Here is a 21396-nt window from a genome sequence, read left to right as displayed (position 1 = left end):
TGAGAGAGATGACGGACATGATTCAACATTGTTTCTATGCCTCCAGTCGAAACCAGGAAATCCTCAATTACTGTACATAAGATCAGACTGCTGTCACGCAATCGTGAGCCCTTTCATGTCTGTTGTGTCATCAAAGTGTCTCAGACTTCATTTCAACATAACCTTCACAAGAAACCACTTAAAGTATGGTGTGACCAAGAGTTTTTCCACAAGAATAAACTATACATTTGAATTCAACATTAGAGACACTGTAAAAAGCACCTCAGTTTCTAAGTCTTCATTTTTCACGTTAAAAGTTTTCATACCTTTTGTTCAAAGGAATGTGGCTGTCTTGCCTATTTTTTTTATTTAACTCGGCAAGTCCGTTAAGAACAAATTCTTATTTACAATGACGGCCCACACCGGCCAAACCTGGACGACTCTGGGCCAACTGTTCGGCGCCATATGGGACTCCCAATTACGGCCGGTTGTGATACAGCCTGGATTCAAACCACGGTGTCTGTAGTGACGCCTCTAGCACTGAGATGCCGTGCTTTAGACTGCTGAGCCACTCGGGAGCCTTGTGTGGCTACACTACTGCAGACAGACTGACTCAATTTGAATATTTCTATAAGAAATAAGCACATTTTAAAAATCAGCATTAATATAGTTTCATATATGTGATAGCAGGATGATACTATGTTCTCAAGTGATTGTTTACGTTGATTGTTGTGATCTGTTATTTCTTTGTCTTAAGGATGTCAAAGACTTCACCCAATGTTCTGCTGCATAGAGCGCCTATCCAGCTACGGTAGACTAACGTGACTATGTCACATATAGGAAGCGGTCATGGGAGAAAAAAAAACGAGCTGTGAAACTTCTGTGTCTGGAACAGACAGACAGACAGACAGACAGACTGATAGACGGATGCACCAGCAGATTGTCATCTATAAGGTAAGGGTTCACTTGTACTGTATTCTATTTCATCATTACAACAGAATTGGCACAACATTTTTGATTTCATTACTTCATCTACAACAATGTAATAAACAAAACCAGAAGTCACCTTTAACTCCTTTAAAGCATAATCCATTCAAAATGAACAGTCTGAATTGTGTTCACATTTTTCAAACCTTTATTTTACCTGTTTACTTTCATTGAGAGCTCTTTACAAAAGAGAGCCAGCCAAAATAGCATTTTTGTTTGGAATACTCTGGCTGTTTGACGAGCAGACGGGTAGTGAAGAGGTTAAGGATTCTCACATTAAATCAGGCAGGCACTGCTTCTGTACGTGAGAAGGATACAGATACTGTGCTCGCTCAAGAAAGGGAATGTGGTTTTGCATAATGACGCGTGTGTGTATGTGTGTGAGTGTGCGAGCGTGTGGGTGTTTCACTTGCCATTCAAATGGTATCTAGGGTATATAGGGACAAGCTTGCTAAATATTACGGTAGTGGAAAAATGATTGTGAGGAAAAAAGCTAAACAATTATAAGATAGTATGGCTGTTACCTTTATGTATAATTAATCCACAATAAAAATACCATAATTCCTTTTAGAAGTCTTTCCCTTAAGATGTTTTATTTTGTACATTTCTTTATGATTTATTAACCCATCCACTTCCCCCCCTCTTCGGAGGACACATCTTGTTTGTTTTTTACAGCTTTTCTGCTACATTTTCCATATACATTTTGCATACACATTTTACATACATGCTACTTTATTAAAAAGCGATCACATAACAATAATGCATTACAGTATGCCTTCATTAACTAAATAAATCACCAATCAGTTTCTCCCTTTGACCCCTCAGCGACACCATGGAACCCAACTGCTCCTTCGACGAGGTGGACCACCTGATGACATCACTGGAGCTCGTCATCTACGTGCCCATCTTCGTGTTTGGCCTTATCCTCAACGTCCTCGCCCTGGTTGTCTTCTGCATCTTCCTCCGCAAGTGGAGCGAGTCCACCATCTACATGACCAACCTAGCCCTCATGGACCTCCTTCTCCTCCTCCTGCTCCCCTTCAAGATGCACGCCACCAACCACCAATGGGCGGCCCACCACAGCTTCCTCTGCTCCCTCCTGGAGAGCCTGTACTTTGTGGGGATGTACGGCAGCATCTATACCATCACCTGCATTGCTGTGGACCGCTGGGTGGCCATATGCCACCCATTCCGCGCCAAGCAGCTCCGTTCCCCCCGGGCTGCTCTGGGGACCTGCATCCTGGTCTGGGTGGTGGTGCTGGGGGGCATCTCCCCCATCTATGGGTTCCGCAAGGAGGAAACGGGGTCCTTCCACTGCTTCCACACGTTCTCAAAGGAGGGCTGGCATCCAAAGGTGATCGGCTGCCTGTTGAGCTTCGGGTTCGTGGGGCCGGCCCTGGTGCTGGTGGTGTGTTCAGCCCAAAGCATCCGGACACTGAGGCAGTCGGGCCAGGAGAGCCCTAAAAGCAGAAGCTGCGTGAAGATCATCTACAGTAGTCTCTGTGCCTTCCTGGTCCCGTTCACGCCCAGCCACCTGGGCATCCTGCTGCAGTTCCTGGTGAGTTAATAATAAGGCTGGAGATGCCATAAATACTTTCTTAAGGTTATCTTTTGTGCACATACAGTACCAGTCAAAAGTTTGGACACACCTAGTCATTCAAGGGTTTTTCTTTATTTTTACTATTTTCCTCATTGTAGAATAATAGTGAAGACATCAAAACTATGAAATAACTCATATGGAATAATGTAGTATCCAAAAAAAGTGTTAACCAAATCAAAAACGATTTATATTTGAGATTCTTCGAAGTAGCCACCCTTTGCCTTGATGACAGCTTTGCACACTCTTGGCATTCTCTCAACCAGCTTCATGAGGTAGTCACCTGGAAGGCATTTCAATTAATAGGTGTGCCTTGTTAAAAGTGAATTTGTGGAATTTATTTCCTTCTTAATGCGTTTGAGCCAATCAGTTGTGTTGTGACAAGGTAGGGGTGTATACAGAAGATATTTGGTAAAAGACCAAGTCCATATTATGGCAAGGACAGCTCAAATAAGTACGGTCCATCATTACTTTAAGACATGAAGATCAGTCAATACGGAACATTTCAAGAACTTTGAAAGTTTCTTCAAGTGCAGTCGCAAAAACCATCAAGCGCTATGATGAAACTGGCTCTCATGAGGACCGCCACAGGAAAGGAAGACCCAGAGTTACCTCTACTGCAGAGGATAAGTTCATTAGAGTTAACTGCACCTCAGATTGCAGCCCAAATAAATGCTTCACAGAGATCAAATAACAGACACATCTGAACATCAACTGTTCAGAGGAGACTGTGTGAATCAGGCCTTCATGGTCGAATTGCTGCAAAGAAAACACTAATAAAGGACACCAATTAGAAGAAAAGACTTGCTTGGGCCAAGAAACACGAGCAATGGACATTAAACCGGTGTAAATCTGTCCTTTGGTCTGATGAGACGGAGAGTAGGTGAACGGATGATCTCTGCATGTGTGGTTCCCACCGTGAAGCATGAAGGAGGAGGTGTGATGGTGTGGGGGTGCTTTGCTGGTGACACTGTCAGTGATTTATTTAGAATTCAAGTCACACTTAACCAGCATGGCTACCACAGCATTCTGCAGCGATCTGGTTTGCACTTAGTGGGAATATCATTTGTTTTTCAACAGGACAATGACCCAAAACACACCTCCAAGCTGTGTAAGGGATATTTTACCAAGGTGAGTGGAGTGTTGCATCAGATGACCTGGCCTCCACAATCACTTGACCTCAACCCAATTGAGATGGTTTGGGATGAGTTGGACCGCAGAGTGAAGGAAAAGCAGCCAACAAGTGCTCAGCATATGTGGGAACTCCTTCAAGACTGTTGGAAAAGCATTCTTCATGAAGGTGGTTGAGAGAATGCCAAGAGTATGCAAAGCTGTCATCAAGGCAAAGAGTGGCTACTTTGAAGAATCTCAACAACAACAAAAAAAATGTTAACACTTTTTTGGTAACTGCATGATTCCATATGTGTTATTTCATAGTTTTGATGTCTTCACTATTATTCTGCAATGTAGAAAACAGTAAAAATAAAGAAAATCCCTTGAATGAGCAGGTGTGTCCAAACTTTTAACTGGTACTATAATTGTCTGGGGGCATCTTCATCCTTTCGCTCTGGTCTGTTATTGCTAAGACCCAGAGTTTTTCCTGGCCATGTGACCTGACAGGCATAACCTCTATCTAATCCTCTATGTCCTCCCAGGTGCATCAAAGCCTGATCGAGGACTGCTTGGCCAAGACGAGGATCAGCTTGTATATTCAGGTGACCATGAGTCTGGCCAACATCACGTGCTGTCTGGACGCTCTGTGTTACTACTTCATCACCACGGAGGTGAGGAGCTCCAAGCAGACCTTCACCTTCAGGAGGTCCATGAGCCAGAAGAGAGCCACCACCAGCACCTCAGAGCTCTGACGAGACCCATGGAGGAAAAAACACTGAGCCAAACTGATTGAAATGACGTTTTTACCATTTTCCCCCACTGGGAAGTTACTGGCTGTAATCTGACTATGTTTGTGAGACATTCTGCCACTGTTGGAGGACAAGGGACGTCGACAAGGAAAAAGGAGTATTTATTGTTGAATACCTAGACAACAAGGTAGGTTGAAGGACAACAAGGTACTGTAGGTTGAATAGGAGAAGTCAGTTTGCTTACAATAGGCATTCATGAGCTCTATGTCATACAGTATGTGGGCTAAGACATACAGTCAGGTCCAAAATGATTGGATCCCTTGATATAGACGATCAAAAAAGACTGTATAAAATAAATTATACAAATACTGAGCTGTATTGTATGCTTAATTTAAAAAAAAGAAATGTATATTATTTTATGCTAATACAATTGCTCAGAGAAAGAGATTTTTTTTAAATCTCAAAAAGATATGGATCCCCATTTTTCAGTACTCCAGCACCCTCCCCTTGCAAGGATAATGACACTGAGCCTTTTTCTAAAATGTTTTATGAGATTGGAGAACACATTGGGAGGGATCTTTGACCATTCCTCTAAACAGAATCTTTCCTTCGTCTGCACTTATGGACTACCCTCTTCAATTCAAACCATAGGTTTTCAATGGGGTTCAAGTCCAGAAACTGAGTTGGCCATTGCAAAATGTAGATTTTGTGGTCAGTTGACCATTTCTTTGTGGACTTTGATGTGTGCTTGGGGTTATTGTCTTGCTGGAAGATCCACTTGCGGCCAAGTTTTAGCCTCCTAGCAGAGGCAACCAGGTTTTTGGCTAAAATGTCCTGGTAATTGGTAAAGTTCATGACGCCGTTGACCTTAACAAGAGCCCCAGGACCAGTGGAATCAAAGTAGCCCCATAACATCAAAGATCCACCTCCATATTTTACAGTCGAGATGAGGTATTTTCTGCATATGCGTTGTTCCTTCGAAGGCCAAACCAACCAGTGGTGTGCGTGCCCATATACTTCTATTTTCATGTCATCTGATCATAGTTCGCTAAATGGCATTGGCACTTAGATTGGAACCTGTCATATGACATATTTTATACAGTCTTTTTTATTAAGGGATCCAATCAGTTTGGACTCCATACGGGAAAAAAATCCCATTTATCTCTGTATACAGTATGCTGAATGTTGCTGTGGAGTTATGTTTTATCATATGTACATCAACTATATACTATGTTCTGTACTGAATATTGTGTATTTCAATTGTATTACATTATTATATGATCATAGTTTTGTTCATGTCTGTAATTAAGGTAAAATTAGTCTATTTAAAATACATATGTAGTTGTAGAGGATGGATACGATTAGGATATGTGATTTAGGTGAATTGTAATGGAATTAACCCCAACCCTGCTAAATTGTATAAAAATCCTGGCTGTTATTGTTTTAGCCTCATTCATTTACCCTCGTGTAAATTAATGACTGCTTTGTTAGACAACAGTCCAAACAGGAGTACACATTATTAAAGCTGTCTATTCATATAACAGCTAAAGTAAGTTTTGTTCTGTCATTAGATTAAATCAAATTTAAAAAAGTAAACTGTATTATTTGATCTGTTTTCTAAAAACAGTTGTTCCAAACAGTCCTTCTCAGTATGTTACACGTACCTTTAACTGGTGTTTTGAAACTGATAGGAGGATGAACAGAAATTTGGACTGCTGTCTGGCTGAACTCTCAGGATCTTGATTTAGTCTGGCTTTTGAAGAAAAGTCAGTTTAAACCTTCACGGTGAAAAAAGAGAACGCAAATAGAACACAGTAGTAAAGACTTCCGAATAAACCCCTGGTCCATTTCCCTTTGAGGCCCGACTAGGTTGGCTACATGAGCCTCTGAAATGACTCACTTTCTTTTGACTTACTTTACACAGAATCAGAATCTCAGTAATAACCATATATATACACTACTGTTCAGAAGTTTGGGGTCACTTAGAAATGTCCTTGTTTTTGAAAGAAAATCTTATTTTTTTTGTCCATTAAAATAACATCAAATTGATCAGAAATACAGTGTAGACATTGTTAATGTTGTAAATGACTATTGTAGCTGGAAACGGCAGATTTTTTATGGAATATCTACATAGGCGTACAGAGGTCCATTATCAGCAACAATCACTCCTGTGTTCCAACGGCACGTTGTGCTAGCTAATCCATGTTTATCATTTTAAAAGGCTAATTGATCATTAGAAAACCCTTTTGCAATTATGTTAGCACAGCTGAAAACTGTGGTCCTGATTAAAGAAGCAATAAAACGGTCCACCATTCAGTTTAAAGATATAGTTAACTTTTCTGAAATGTAAGAAAATTAACTATAACTTTAAGCTTTATTTTATGTTTTTGTTCTGTCCTTAAAGCTGCAATATGTAACTTTTCGGGCAAACTGACCAAATCCACATAGAAAAGTGAGTTATAGATCTGTCATTCATTGAAAGCAAGTTTACTTTCGGTTTTGTACACCAGCTTCAAACAGTTGAAAGTACAACATTTTTGGTTCTGGAAAATATATTTCACAGCGGTTTAGTTGGAACAATGATTCTCAACACAATTTTTAATTGATTTTATTTAACCTTTATTTAACTAGGCAAGTCAATTAAGAACAAATTCTAATTTACAATGACGGCCTACTTGCTTGTTTTGTCACAAACTGAAATTAGGTGAACTATTAGAATTATAGCAACCAGGAAATGGCGGAGCAATTTTTGCATAGTGCACCTTTAAAGTTGAATTAATTCCATTATGAAAACACAGGTGTAAACAGCTGCAAATGCTTAGCTAAGCCAATCTGACCCACAGTCTTTAGGAATTAATGGAATTATACAGAGGGACTCCTCTTTCATCTAGCTGTTGGGAGGGGTTGTTTGTGAGCAAACTGTACCTCCACAATGATGAGCAATGTCCGGTTGTTGCGTAAGCCACTTCAAAGTTGTGATGTTTTGCATACTGCATTTCTCATTCCTCAACCTTGGTATAACAATGGCACCCGGTGGCAGGGGTTGTAATTGCAGCAGAATTAACCAAAGCCATGATTTCAGAACATGAATGTTACAGGCTTTTGAGCAACTCAGTGCAGTTTATTTGAATTAGGGGATTTAACTAAACCATGAAGGAATCCTTTCTGTCTGTTTCCTACGGAACCCAGGAGGTGACATTGACTGAGATCTTTTTTTTTTAACGAGCTCACAATATTACTAAAACATGCATGAATTGATAATAAACATGCTCATGATTTATAAAATGAGCTCAGGAATTGTGAAACGTTCCCAAGAGGCTAGGGAGACAATCTCAAGCACCACCACCCATTCCTGAATTCTGACCAACAGGAACACACACAGGACAACTGACACACAACATGCATGTACTGCTTTCCAAGGCAAGAGTGTGTGGTAGGCTATTACATTGAACTTTCCATCTAATGTTATCCATTGAAAAACGTAAGTCCCGAAAGCAGTTGCTTCATGTTCTTATTCATTTGCTCTACTAAGTTGAGCGTGACAGTGGTGGCACCTTTCCATCCTTTTCCTGCTCCTTCAAGGTATACGTCTTAGTCTTACTAACTAGCTACGTGGTTTTTCTTTAGGATTATGTCCATTGTGTGGCTCTTACTAACTCCTTTGTGTTGTATCGGTCACGCGGAATGACGCTGGAGAGACGAAGCCGGTACGGGGAGTAAACGTTTAATAAACAACTGACAGACGAGACAGGAACAGCGTCAGAAACAAAGACAAAAACAATCAATGCAGCAGCGGGGAACAGAGCTGGGGAACTGACACATATAGATGAGGAAATAGCAGGTGATAAGTGAGTCCAGGTGAGTCCAATAACGCTGAAGCGAGTGACGAGGGAGGACAGGTGTGAGTGATGATGGCAGGAGCGCGTGATGCAGGGTAATCTGGCGCCCTCAAGCGCCAGGGGAAGGGAAGAGCGGGAGCCGACGTGGCAGTATCCACTCAATGGAGAGGCTGTGTGTGTGTGTGTGTGTGTGTGTGTGTGTGTGTGTGTGTGTGTGTGTGTTACCGCCAGTCGAGCATCCAGCTTAGGATGCTCCTCCATTGTCCATTCATTCACTCACAAACACTCAACGTATACAATGTCCTCCACCTAAACTCAACCATGTTGATGCTGTCCTCTAATGATTTGAACATGTTCTTTATTGAAGCTGGGTTGTGCTCATTAGAGCACAAACCATAACAAAACCTGTTGCAACGACAAAAAAAAAACATTTGATATTGCACAAGTTGAGATACTATTCTACCTCCCGGTTTCACTGTGTTGTCTTTTGTGTTGTGCCTGATGAACATTACCCTGTCCTTTATTGACTTCTTCTCTGTCAAATCAAACCAAAAATCAAATCAATGAAAATTGTATTGGTCCATACACATGTTTAGCAGATGTTATTGTGGGTGTAGCGAAATGATTGTGTTCCAAGCTCCAACAGTGCAGTAATATCTAACAATACACACATCTAAAAGTAATATAATGGAATTGAGAAATATATAAATGTTAGGACGTGCAATGTCGGAATCCGGAGTATAAATATATATACAGCATATACAGTACCAGTCAAAAGTTTGGATACACCTACTCATTCCAGGGTTTTCTTTATTTTTACTATTTTCTTCATTGTGGAATAATAATGAAGACATTAACACTATGAAATAACACATATGGAATCATGTATTAACCAAAAAGGATTAAACAAATCAAAATATATTTTATATTTGAGATTCTTCAAAGTAGCCACCCTTTGCCATCCAGGCTGCATCACAGCCGGCCGTGATTGGGAGACCCATAGGGCGGCGCACAATTGACCCAGCGTCGTCCGGGTTTGGCCGGAGTAGGGCGTCATTGTAAATAAGAATTTGTTCTGAACTGACTTGCCTAGTTAAATAAAGTTTATAAAAAAGAAATAAAAAAATGCCTTGATGACAGCTTTGCACACTCTTGGCATTGTTACTTATCTTCACCACCTGGGGGCGGCCCGTCAGGAAGTCCAGGACCCAGTTTCACAGGGCGGGGTTCAGACCCAGGGCCCCAAACTTAATGAACTAGGAGGGTACTTTGGGGTTGAAGGCTGAGCTGTAGTCAATGTCGAGCATTCTTATAGGTATTCGTCTTGTCCAGATAGGATAGGGCAGTGTGGAGTGCGATGGCGATTGCATCATCCGTGGATCTATTGAGGCTGTATGCAAATTGCAGTAGGCCTACCATTTGAAAGGAAACACTTTGAAGTTTGTGGAAATGTGAATTGAATGTAGGAGAATATAGCACAATAGATCTGGTAGACGAAAATACAAAGAAAAAAAACCAACCGGTGTTTTTTTACCACCATCTTTGAAATGCAAGAGAAAGGTCTCTGTTAAAGCCATCACTCTGGTTGTAATTCCGATAGTATCCACAAGATGGCAGCAGTGTATGTGCAAAGTTTCAGATGGATAACTTGGAGAATCCTCAAGACTTTTACTGTGAAGTCCCCATGTCCATTTGGGCAAATCGTGAAGGACAGTCGCATTCATATTCCATTTTATTGCAAGAATATCGTCAAATCTGTATACTTGGACTTTGATTTAGCTTTCCAAGTATTAGTAGCCATATAAGTTCAACATTTGCAAAATAACCAGTTTCCATAACTTCATAACTCTGAATATCCTTGTCATTTTTGTCCAAAATAAAAAGGCATGCTGTCGTACAAGGTTAGAAGCTACATTTTAAGACATATACATTGTTTCCGGGTACTCCCGTAAAGCCCAGCTATCGAGCTAGCTTTGTTTGACCCCAATTGGTGCTTATTTGACAAAGATACAGTCGTTCAAGAGATGGCCGCCCGCGTCATCAGCGTGCCTTGAAGGCGCCGCTCTCTGACCAAATATGGTGTCCTATAGGATATACTACACCCCTAATGAAATTATGAAGTTTTGTTACCTTCTAGGATCTCTGAGGAATAGATAGATATGTACTGTACATAGCACGCTGGGTATGTACATAGTCAATGGTAGGCTTCGAGGGGACTCCTATGGTAGGTACACCTACAGCTCATCTCTTGGCAGTAGTACTGTAGACTACTTTATCACTGACCTCAACCCAAAGTCTCTCAGAGCGTTCACAGTCAGCCCACTGACACCCGTATCAGACCAGAGCAAAATCACAGTCTACTTGAACAGAGCAATACTCAATCATGAGGCATCAAAGCCAAAGGAACTGAGTAATATTAAGAAACGCTATAGAGGGAAGGAATGTAGTTTGGAAACCTACCAAAAAACAATTAGGCAACAACAAATTCAATCCCTTTTAGACAACTTCCAGGATAAAACCTTCACTGTAATAGTGAAGGTGTAAACTTGGCAGTAGAAAATCTTAGTGTATTTGACCTCTGTGTTACATTCGTCGTAAAGATTGGACCAAGGTTCAGCGTGGTAGGCGTACATTTTAAATGTATTAAATGAACACCGAAACAAAACAAATACAAACAAAAACGTAACGTTCTGTAGGGCATACAGCACAGTACAAAAAACAAGATCCCACAAACAAAGGTTGGAAAAAAGGCTGCCTAAGTATGATCCCCAATCAGAGACAACGATAGACAGTTGCCACTGATTGAGAACCATACCCGGCCAACAAAGAAATAGAAAACATAGATTTCCCACCCTAGTCACACCCTGACCTAACCAAATGGAGAATAAAAGGAATCTCTAAGGTCAGGGCGTGACACTCAGCTTCCTTGTCAAATCTAAAAATCTCAAATAGAAAACTGAAGAAAATGAACAACAATGACAAATGGTTAGATGAATCAAAAATCTAAGAAAGAAATTGAGAAACCTGTCCAACCAAAAACATAGAGACCCGGAAAACCTGAGTCTACGCCTTCACTATGGTGAATCACTAAAACAATACAGAAATACACTACGGAAAAAGAAGGAACAGCACGTCAGAAATCAACTCAATGTAATTGAAGAATCCATAGACTGGAACCACTTCTGGGAAAATTGGAAAACACTAAACAAACACAAATAATTATCTATCCAAAATTGAGATGTATGGGTAAACCACTTCTCCAATCTTTTTGGCTCTATAACAAAGAACAAACAGCCAAAACATATACATGATCGAATACAAATCTTAGAATCAACTATTAAAGACTACCAGAACCCACTGGATTCTCCAATTACCTTGAATGAGCTACAGGACAAAATAAAAACTCTCCAACCCAAAAAGGCATGTGGTGTTGATGGTATCCTCAATGAAATGATCAAATATTCAGACAGCAAATTCCAATTGGCTATACTAAAACTCTTTAACATCATCCTTAGCTCTGGCATCTTCCCCAATATTTGGAACCAAGGACTGATCACCCCAATCCACAAAAGTGGAGATAAATTTGACCCCAATAACTACCGTGGGATATGCATCAACAGCAACCTTGGGAAAATCCTCTGCATTATCATTAACAGCAGACTCGTACATTTCCTCAGGGAAAACAATGTACTGAGCAAATGTCAAATTGGCTTTTTACCAAATTACCGTACGACAGACCACGTATTCACCCTGCACACCCTAACTGACAAACAAACCAAAACAAAAGGCAAAGTCTTCTCATTGTCACGACTTTCTGAAGGATCGGACCAAAACGCAGCGTGTTCATAGTTCCACATCTTTTTATTCATCGTGAAACTAAATGCAATACACCAACCACTTTAAACAACAAAAGCCGTAACACAGAGCAGGCAAACACTACTCAAAAATTAACAACCCACACAAGGAAAACAGGCTACCTAAGTATGGCTTCCAATCAGAGACAACGATAGACAGCTGCCTCTGTTTGGAAACCATACCTGGCCAACGCATAGAAAAGGAAAACATAGAAATAGAAATCTAGAAACCCCACAATGAAACAGAAACCCAAAAACACACCCAAAACACCACCCTGTCACGCCCTGACCACTCTACTACGGAAAATGACCTCTTACAAGGGTCAGGACGTGACAGTACCCCCCCCCCCACAGGTGCAGACCCCGACTGCACACAAACAAAACCCAACAAAACAACCCCAAACACAAAGGGAGGGTAGAGAGGGTGACAACAGTCTATGGCGGCTTTAGTACTACACCCAGAACCCTCCTCTCCCTCCGATCCTCCAGCAACGGAGGTGGCTCCGGCTCAGGGCGTAACCTCCGTTCCACCCGCAGATCCCTCCGCTTCCGTAACACCGACCTGTGGATCATTATCGGGGAAATCGGAGGCTCCGGGCTGCGAAGCGTCGCTGGAGGCTCCGGACTGGAGAGCGTATCGCTGGAGGCTCCGGACTGGAGAGCGTATCGCTGGAGGCTCCGGACTGGAGAGCGTATCGCTGGAGGCTCCGGACTGGAGAGCGTATCGCTGGAGGCTCCGGACTGGAGAGCGTATCGCTGGAGGCTCCGGACTGGAGAGCGTATCGCTGGAGGCTCCGAACTGGAGAGCGTCGCTGGAGGCTCCGGACTGGAGAGCGTCGCTGGAGGCTCCGCGCCGTGGATTGTCGCTACAGGTTCAGCGCTATGGATCATCACTGGAGGCTTTGTGCCATGGATCATCCCTACAGGCTCCGGGCCATGGATCATCACTGGAGGCTTCGTGCCATGGATTATCACTGGAGGCTTCAGACTATCGATCATCACTGGAGGCTTCCTCCGTGGAGCTGGAACCGGTCTCACTGGACTGGGGAGACGCACAGGAGACTGGGTGCGCAGAGCAGGCACAGGGTATACTGGGCCTTGGAGGCGTACTGGAGGTCTGGCGCTTCGGGCTGGTACAACCCGTCCTGGCTCGATGTTGACTATAGCCCAGCAAGGGCGGGGAGCTAGAATAGGCCGCACTGGGTTGAGCTGGCGAACTGGGGGTACCGTGCGTAGAGCTGGCGCAGGATAACCTGGGCCGAGGAGACGCACCGGAGACCAGGAACGCTGAGCCGGCGCACTCCTTCCTGGCTGAATGCCAACTCTAGCACGGCAACGGTGAGGAGCTTGCACCGAGCGCACCGGGCTGTGAGTGTGCATGGGCGACATAGTGCGCATCACACCATAACCCATTGCTCGCCCCTCAGCACGCCCGCACCGCAGTGCCCTTTCCGCTAGTACCTCTCTCTGGAATCTTGCGTCGAGCTCCACGCTTGGCTCCCTGTCTGGCTCCGGTTTACTCCACGGCTCTCTCCGATAAGTACGGGAAGTTAGATCAGGGCTCCCCCTGACATCGACAAACTCCCCGTATGCCTCGAGGATATAGCACCTCATAGTATCGTCGCGCCCTCTTTGCTTCTTCTATTTCCTCCCTCGGGCGATGAAACTCCCCAGCCTGGCTCCAGGGTCCTTTCCCATCCAGGATTTCCTCCCAAGTCCATGACTCCAGATACTTCCTCCCACGCTGCTTGGTCCTTTTTTGGTGGGTTGTTCTGTCATGACTTTCTGAAGGATTGGACCAAAACGCAGCGTGTTCGTAGTTCCACATCTTTTTATTCATCGTGAAACTAAATGCAATACACCAACCACTTTAAACAACAAAACAACAAAAGCCGTAACACAGAGCAGGCAAACACTACTCAAAAATTAACAACCCACACAAGGAAAACAGGCTACCTAAGTATGGCTTCCAATCAGAGACAACGATAGACAGCTGCCTCTGTTTGGAAACCATACCTGGCCAACGCATAGAAAAGGAAAACATAGAAATAGAAATCTAGAAACCCCACAATGAAACAGAAACCCAAAAACACACCCAAAACACCCCCCTGTCACACCCTGACCACTCTACTATGGAAAATGACCTCTTACAAGGGTCAGGACATGACACTCATCCTTTGTTGATTTAAAAAAAAGCCTTCGACTCAATTTGGCATGAGGGTCTGCTATACAAATTGATGGAAAGTGGTGTTGAGGAAAAACATACGACATTATCAAATCCATGTACACAAACAAGTGTGTGGTTAAAATAGGCAAAAAACAAAGCCGACCCCAACGGATACTAAATGAAACAGCCCATGGCAGACCACCCTGAGCTGAACTGGGGTGAACTGAGAACAGCAAGGGTGTACGGATAACACGTGGAGGTCCCCAACATGTTTAGCCGAGGCCAAAGCCATGAGCAGGGAAGTTTTGTAGGAGAGGATCTTCAGATCCACTGACTCCAGGGGCTCAAAGGGGGCCACATACAGTGCCTCCAAAACCACCGCTAAGTCCTTTGTGGGCGCAATAGGTTTAGAGACCGATCTGAGACGATGTAGACCTTTCAGGAACTGCAACACCAGGGAGTGAGACCCCGTTGAGGTTCCGTCAATTCCCTCATGACATGCTGAGACAGCGGCCATGTACACTTTTAAAGTGGATAATGCTTGAAAAGCTCCTGTAGGAACATGAGGATGTCCCTCACAGAAAACTGAAAAAGAACAAGTCCTTTAGCACCAGAGATCAAACGCTTGCTACTTATACACATACAACCCTCTCATGGCGGATTCCCTTGCAGACTGAATGATAGCAATAACATTCAAAGGTAAACCTCTAGCCATCAGATTGGTCCTCTTAGTGGCCAGGCCATTAGGAACCAAATCTCCAGCCTCGCTTGTCAAACCTGCCCAAACCTGATTGGACAACCAGTCCCTGCGCAACGGGAGTTTCCATGGATCCCCACCTGAAAAGGAAATGATCTCTGCGAACCAAGGCTGCCTGGGCCAACGTGGAGCCACAAGAATCAATGGTAAGCCCTCCCGGCAAACCCACTCCAATGTGGGTTGAATCAGAACAACTGGCAGAAACATTTAAAGGACGGTCCGAGCCCATTGGTGTACCAGAGCGTCCGTTCCCAACGGGACACTCGGATCCATGCGTAAGATCTACGTCAGCCCTGCCAAAAATGTCCCATACATGGGAGAGCCTCCACTCCTGAGAGATGGGGTCTTACCTGGATAAAAGTTCTGCACCCAAGTTGAGGCAACCAGGGACATGCATTGCCCAAAGGGAAAGCATATGCACACTGCTCCCCAGCAATAGGGAGCGAGGTTAGGAGGGAGACAGACAGAGCATCTCCCCATCTATTCATGCACGCCGGAACTGACATATTGTCAGTTCTGACCACCACAAGCTGGTCTGACAAAAACAGTGGGAATCGCCTGAGTGCCCAACACTCCGGCTAATTGGCATGCAGTGCACTCACACCCCCCCCCCCAAATCGAGTTGCCTTCGTACAGTGCACCCCACCCTCGGGGGGGATGCGTCTGTTATGATCACATTGCGGGAAACAACACCCGAAGCGACCAGCTTATTTTCCCTGAGGGGCCCCTATATTATTATGGGGTATTGTGTGTAGATTGATGAGGGCAAAACAATATTTTATCAATTTTAGAGTAAGGCTGTAGTGTAACAAAATGTGGAAAAGGTCAAGGGGTCTGAATACTTTCCGAAGGCACTGTAGGAGTAGGCCAGGACATTTGTGATTCTTACTTCCAAGAGCATAGAAAGTCAGGGTAGCCTATAATTATGACATTCAATAGTGCCCATCCCTGCAACTTAAAAGGCTGTACAATTAAAATTCTGCATAATGGCACAGCATTTCATAAACTTTACTGTGGGAAAGTTTGATAAGTTAATATGCTACAGTTTGCTGCCATATGACGGTTTTCACATTTGTCTCCAGCTATTATAAGGCAAATATATATTCCCATATCCAAATAGATTATTCATTTACCTAGCTCTTATCAAGTTGTAAATGACATGGAGAATGGTGTTATTTCTATCTAAAAAAATTAAGTATATGCTTTTTCCACTTGGAACCAGGCAAGTGGAAAAGACGCACCACTGCCACACCTTATTCAATCTCCACCTCAAACAAATAGTGGGTGAATAGCATGCTATTCTCATGCTTAAAAGGCGCTGCATGGTCAATCCATTGTCTGCATTTGCCATGCAGCATTTATTGTGATACAGCCTCTGCAGAAGTCAGGGCATTCATACTTATTGCGATTTGCGGAGCAATGCAGAGCTGTTGAGCAAATCAGTTTCGAAGAAAGTTGTCAACGAAGTGACTTTGTATTTATACAGGACCTCCCGCCCCTACCTACCATCAACCAATCATGTCAATGTGGAGCTATACGGAGCCCTCCGCATTTTTACAAGATTTGAGAGGCGTACAGTGATGCGGTACGGAGCTCAATTTGGCCTCTTCGTGCCTCTGGAGGCTCTGCAATTGCATTACACTCTACATACGGAGTCTCCGACCACATTTTTGTATGAAGCATACATTGGCTTTAAGTTGAAGGTCAGAATAAGCATAGAGAGAAAAGTGCAAAAAAGGTAATTATGTTTCATTTACGGTTTGGTCGGAATTGGGCCCGATGTTTACAGGGAATAAGTCTGGATACAAACTACTGAGAAGTGCATAGGAAAGATGTGCATAGGAAAGGTGTACATTTCCTAAGTCGGAATCAGACCCTAAGAAAATACTGTATGTACCTACAAATAACATAAAAACACAGAAGACAATAAAGCAGTAGCCCACTTTGAGACTTGCACAATAAAAAATAGACATCAATGATATGGTAATGAAATCAGCAGCATTAACTCCAGCTATTCGTAGGCGAGAAAGATAACGTCACCATATCATAATGATCATATGCTTAACAAAATTATGATTATAATTACAATTTTAGAATGAGAGGATTGTAGGTTGCTGCTGCTAGGGTACACATGAGATAGAAGCTCTGGCACAATCTTCCACATTCACACTGAATGCTCAAACCAAGGTCTACGACTTCCTCTTAGAAGCTGCTGGCTTGTCACGCTCACAGGTTCCCCATAGGCTTTACTCACTAGCTTTGGTAAGAGACATCATGTCAACAGAAGAGAGAAGCCCCCTCTCCCTCCTCCTGTTTGCACTGGCAATTGAACCGCTTGCAGAAAGATTTAGACAGGACCCAAACGTAACAGGTATCAGTATTGGTAAACATGAATATAAACTAAACTTATTTGCAGGTGATCTCCTGATATACCTGACCAAAATGGAAAATTCAATGCCCCCTTTACTAAGAACATTTTCAGAATTCTCAAAGATCTCAGGTTAACATTAACATGGGAAAGAAAACACTAAATAATGGCAATAGGAAAATCCTTTAATGGGGAATTTCACCCTGGGGGAATCTCTGCTTGTTTTCATCATGTAAAATGTACAGTACCAGTCAAAAGTTTGGAGACACCTACTCATTCAAGGGTTTTATTTATTTTTACTATTTTCTGCATTCTAGAATAATAGTGAAGACATCAAAAATATGAAATAACACATATGGAATCATGTAGTAACCAAAAAAAGTGTTAAACATATCAAAATATATTTTATATTTGACATTCTTCAAAGTAGCCACCCTTTGCCTTGATGACAGCTTTGCACACACTTGGAATTCTCTCAACCAGCTTCATGAGGTAGTCACCTGAAATGCATTTCAATTAACAGGTGTTAATTTGTGGAATTTCTTTCCTTCTTAATGTGTTTGAGCCAATCAGTTGTGTTGTGACAAGGTAGGGGTGGTATACTGCTGACAATGGCGCCAACAGAGAGGGCTGCCTTGCTTCTAGCTCTTAGGAAACTTTGCGGTATTTAGTTTTTTTTATGTATTATTTCTTACATTATTAGCCCAGGAAATGTTTTGTGTTATTACATACAGCCGGGAAGAACTATTGGATATCAGAGCGGCAGTAACTCACCAGAAATACCAGCATTATGACCAGGAATACAACTTTCCAGAAGCGGATCCTTTGTTCGCACCCACCAGGGCAATTTAATTGATTCCAGAGTTCAACCTAAAACAACACCGTCGAAGGAGAGGTACTCGGAGTGGTCTTCTAGTCCGACTTAGGAGGCGTGCACACCACCCACTGCTTCTGAGTATATTACTCGCTAATGTTCAGTCTCTAGATAATAAAGTTGACTAGCTCAGGACGAGGGTTTCTTTCCAGAGAGACATCAGGGATTGTAACATACTTTGTTTCATGGAAACATGGCTCACTCGGGATATGCTGTCCGAGTCGGTCCAGCCAGCTGGATTCTCAGTTCATCAAGCAGACCGGAAAAAATATCTCTCTGTGAAGAAGAAGGGTGGAGGCAGTATGTTTCATGATTAACAACTCATGGTGTAATTGTGATAACATACAGGAACTCAAGTCCTTTTGTTCACCCGACCTAAACATTTTTTACAAGCATTTAGCTACACCTGCAATAACATCTGCTAAACACGTGAATTTGACCAATACAATTTGATTTGATACAGAAGATAGCCCTATTTGGTAAAAGACCAAGTCCATCTTATGGCAAGAACATCTCAAATAAGCAAAGAGAAATGACAGTCCATCATTACTTTAAGACACGAAGGTCAGTCAATATGGAAAATGTCAAAAGACTTTGAAAGTTTCTTCAAGTGCAGTCGCAAAAACCATCAAGCACTATGATGAAACTGGCTCTCATGAGGACCGCCACAGGAAAGGAAGACCCAGAGTTACCTCTTCTGCAAAGGATAAGTTCATTAGAGTTACCAGCCTCAGAAATTGCAGCCCAAATAAATGCTTCAGAGTTCAAGTAACAGACACATCTCAACATCAACTGTTCAGAGGACACTGTGTGAATCAGGCCTTCATGGTCGAATTGCTGCAAAGAAACCACTACTAAAGGACACCAATAAGAGGAAGAGACTTGCTTGGGCCAAGAAACACGAGCAATGGGCATTAGACCGGTGGAAATTTGTCCTTTGGTCTGGAGTCCAAATTGGAGATTTTTGGTTCCAACCGCCTTGTCTTTGTGATATGCGGTGTGGGTGAATGGGTGATCTCCGCATGTGAATTCCCACCGTAAAGCATGGAGGAGGTGTTATGGTGTGGGGATGCTTTGCTGGTGACACTGTCTGTGATTTATTTAGAATTCAAGGCACACTTAACCAGCGTGGCTACCACAGCATTCTGCAGCGATACGCCATCCCATCTGGTTTGGGTTTAGTAGGACTATCATTTGTTTTTCAACAGGACAATGACCTCCAGGCTGGACCTCCAGGCTGTGTAAGGGCTATTTTACCAAGAAGGAGAGTGATGGAGTGCTGCATCAGATGACCTGGCCTCCACAATCCCCCGACCTCAACCAAATTGAGATGCTTTGGGATGAGTCGGACCGCAGAGTGAAGGAAAAGCAGCCAACAAGTGCTTAGCATATGTGGGAACTCCTTCAAGACTGTTGGAAAAGCATTCCAGGTGAAGCTGGTTGAGAGAATGCCAAGAATGTGCAAAGCTGTCATCAAGGCAAATTGTGGCTATTTGAAGAATCTCAAATATAAAATATATTTAGATTTGTTTAACACTTTTTTGTTTACTACATGATTCCATGTGTGTTATTTCTTAGTTTCGATGTCTTCACTATTATTCTACAATGTAGAAAATAGTAAAATAAAGAAAAACCCTTGAATGAGTAGGTGTTCTAAAACTTTTGACCGGTGGTGTATATAAAAATAAATGTGGAGCCTGTTTTGTGACACTAATACGTGTCACATATAAGTTTGCAAACAATGTAAAAATAAATTAAAAAATCATTGAGTTAATAAAACTCTGTCTCTTTTTTGCTTTCTTGAGTAAAGCACCTCCAAAATGCAGGTGTTTCAGCCTAGCTCAGTGCTTTCTGTGGTGGTGGGGCAGCCATTAGAAAATACGGAGCGTATAGGTTGGCAATGTTCTCTAGTTTCTCTGTGATTGGCTCAGTAGTCTGTCACCTCATGGTGTCTTGCCTGCTCCCGACCCCCATCTCTGGTGCTCGAGGGCGCCAGGCTGCCCTTCATTACACTCACCTGTCACCATCATTACGCGCATCTGCACTCATTGGACTCACCTGGACTCCTTCAGGTTTGTTGATTGCCCCTCTACATATATCTGTATGTTCCTCAGTTGGTTCCCCGTGTCAGTATTATTGTCATCATATCCTTTTGTTCCCCCTGTCCAGATGCTGTCCGTGTTTTGTTTTATGTCCGTTTTCCATTAAATGTTTACTCCCTGTACTTGCTTCTCGTCTCCAACGTCGGTCCTTAGACATGGGAACACTACGTCACCGCAAAATCTATGGGTAGAGCTAAAAAAATTCAAGCCCCTCGGGTGCTGCCATAGAGTTACATTAGAAGTGCCCATCCAAGAAGGCTCAAGGTAATTGGCCACGATAAAGTGACGTCAAATCACGTTATAGCTACAGTAGCTTTGATTGGACTGATCATGTCAACATCATACTTTCAAAATCTTAGCTAGCAAGTGTTGGTTCTCATCTCATAAGGTGTACACCCAATAACTTTGTTAAGGCTGCTGCGCATTTTCATGAGGACAAGGGGCAAGCATTCCACCCAACTCATTTTTGTGGAATGGCAGGCTTTTGCAAGCCCCCCCCCCCCTTTGATCATTTAATTAACCCTCTCTGTAATCCCGTTACTCCACGGGTGATAGATGGACACAAACTTCTGGTCAACACCCATCATTTTGGCCACTTGGGCAACCACATCTCCTATGAGATGGGTCCCATTGTCTGCAGACAAAACCTCAGGCACTCCGAACCTGAGTATAATTTCCCTGACTAGCAATTTTGCAACTGTTCGCACGTCACAGTTGGTGGTGGGAAATGCTTCCACCCACCTGGTGAACCTGTCAATTATCACCAGGCAGAATCTCTTTCTTTCTTTTTGCTCTATCATGTCTATGAAATCCATAACAAGGTGAACAAAAGGTCCTTTTGGAGTGGGGAACTTCCCTGGTTCCAAGGGAGTTCCCTTGTCTATGTTATATAACAAACATGTTGCGCAACAATAAATTAACTTTTTTTTTATTTTTTATTTTTTTACACGTGCTGATTCAAATTTTGGCAAAACCATTGTGCCGAAATTTTCTCCTCCTAAATCTTCTCC

The 21396-nt window shown here is 42.9% G+C and overlaps 1 protein-coding gene across 1 annotated transcript; it reads left to right on the top strand.

Annotated features, from left to right (window-relative positions):
- The first annotated feature begins 526 nt into the window (after positions 1–526).
- On the top strand, positions 527–5711 carry LOC106569007 (G-protein coupled receptor 55). Its single transcript, XM_014139939.3, has 3 exons — positions 527–933; positions 1792–2524; positions 4219–5711. The coding sequence occupies exons 2-3, from the start codon at positions 1799–1801 to the stop codon at positions 4426–4428; spliced, it is 936 nt and encodes a 311-aa protein (XP_013995414.1). The 5' UTR covers positions 527–933; positions 1792–1798; the 3' UTR covers positions 4429–5711.
- The last annotated feature ends 15685 nt before the right edge of the window (positions 5712–21396 follow it).

The sequence above is a fragment of the Salmo salar genome, chromosome 14 (assembly GCF_965601325.2).
Source record: "Salmo salar chromosome 14, fSalSal1, whole genome shotgun sequence".
Taxonomy (NCBI): Eukaryota; Metazoa; Chordata; class Actinopteri; order Salmoniformes; family Salmonidae; genus Salmo; species Salmo salar.
The sequence above is the reverse complement of the archived record's forward strand: the minus strand, read 5'-3'. Positions and strand labels throughout refer to the sequence as shown.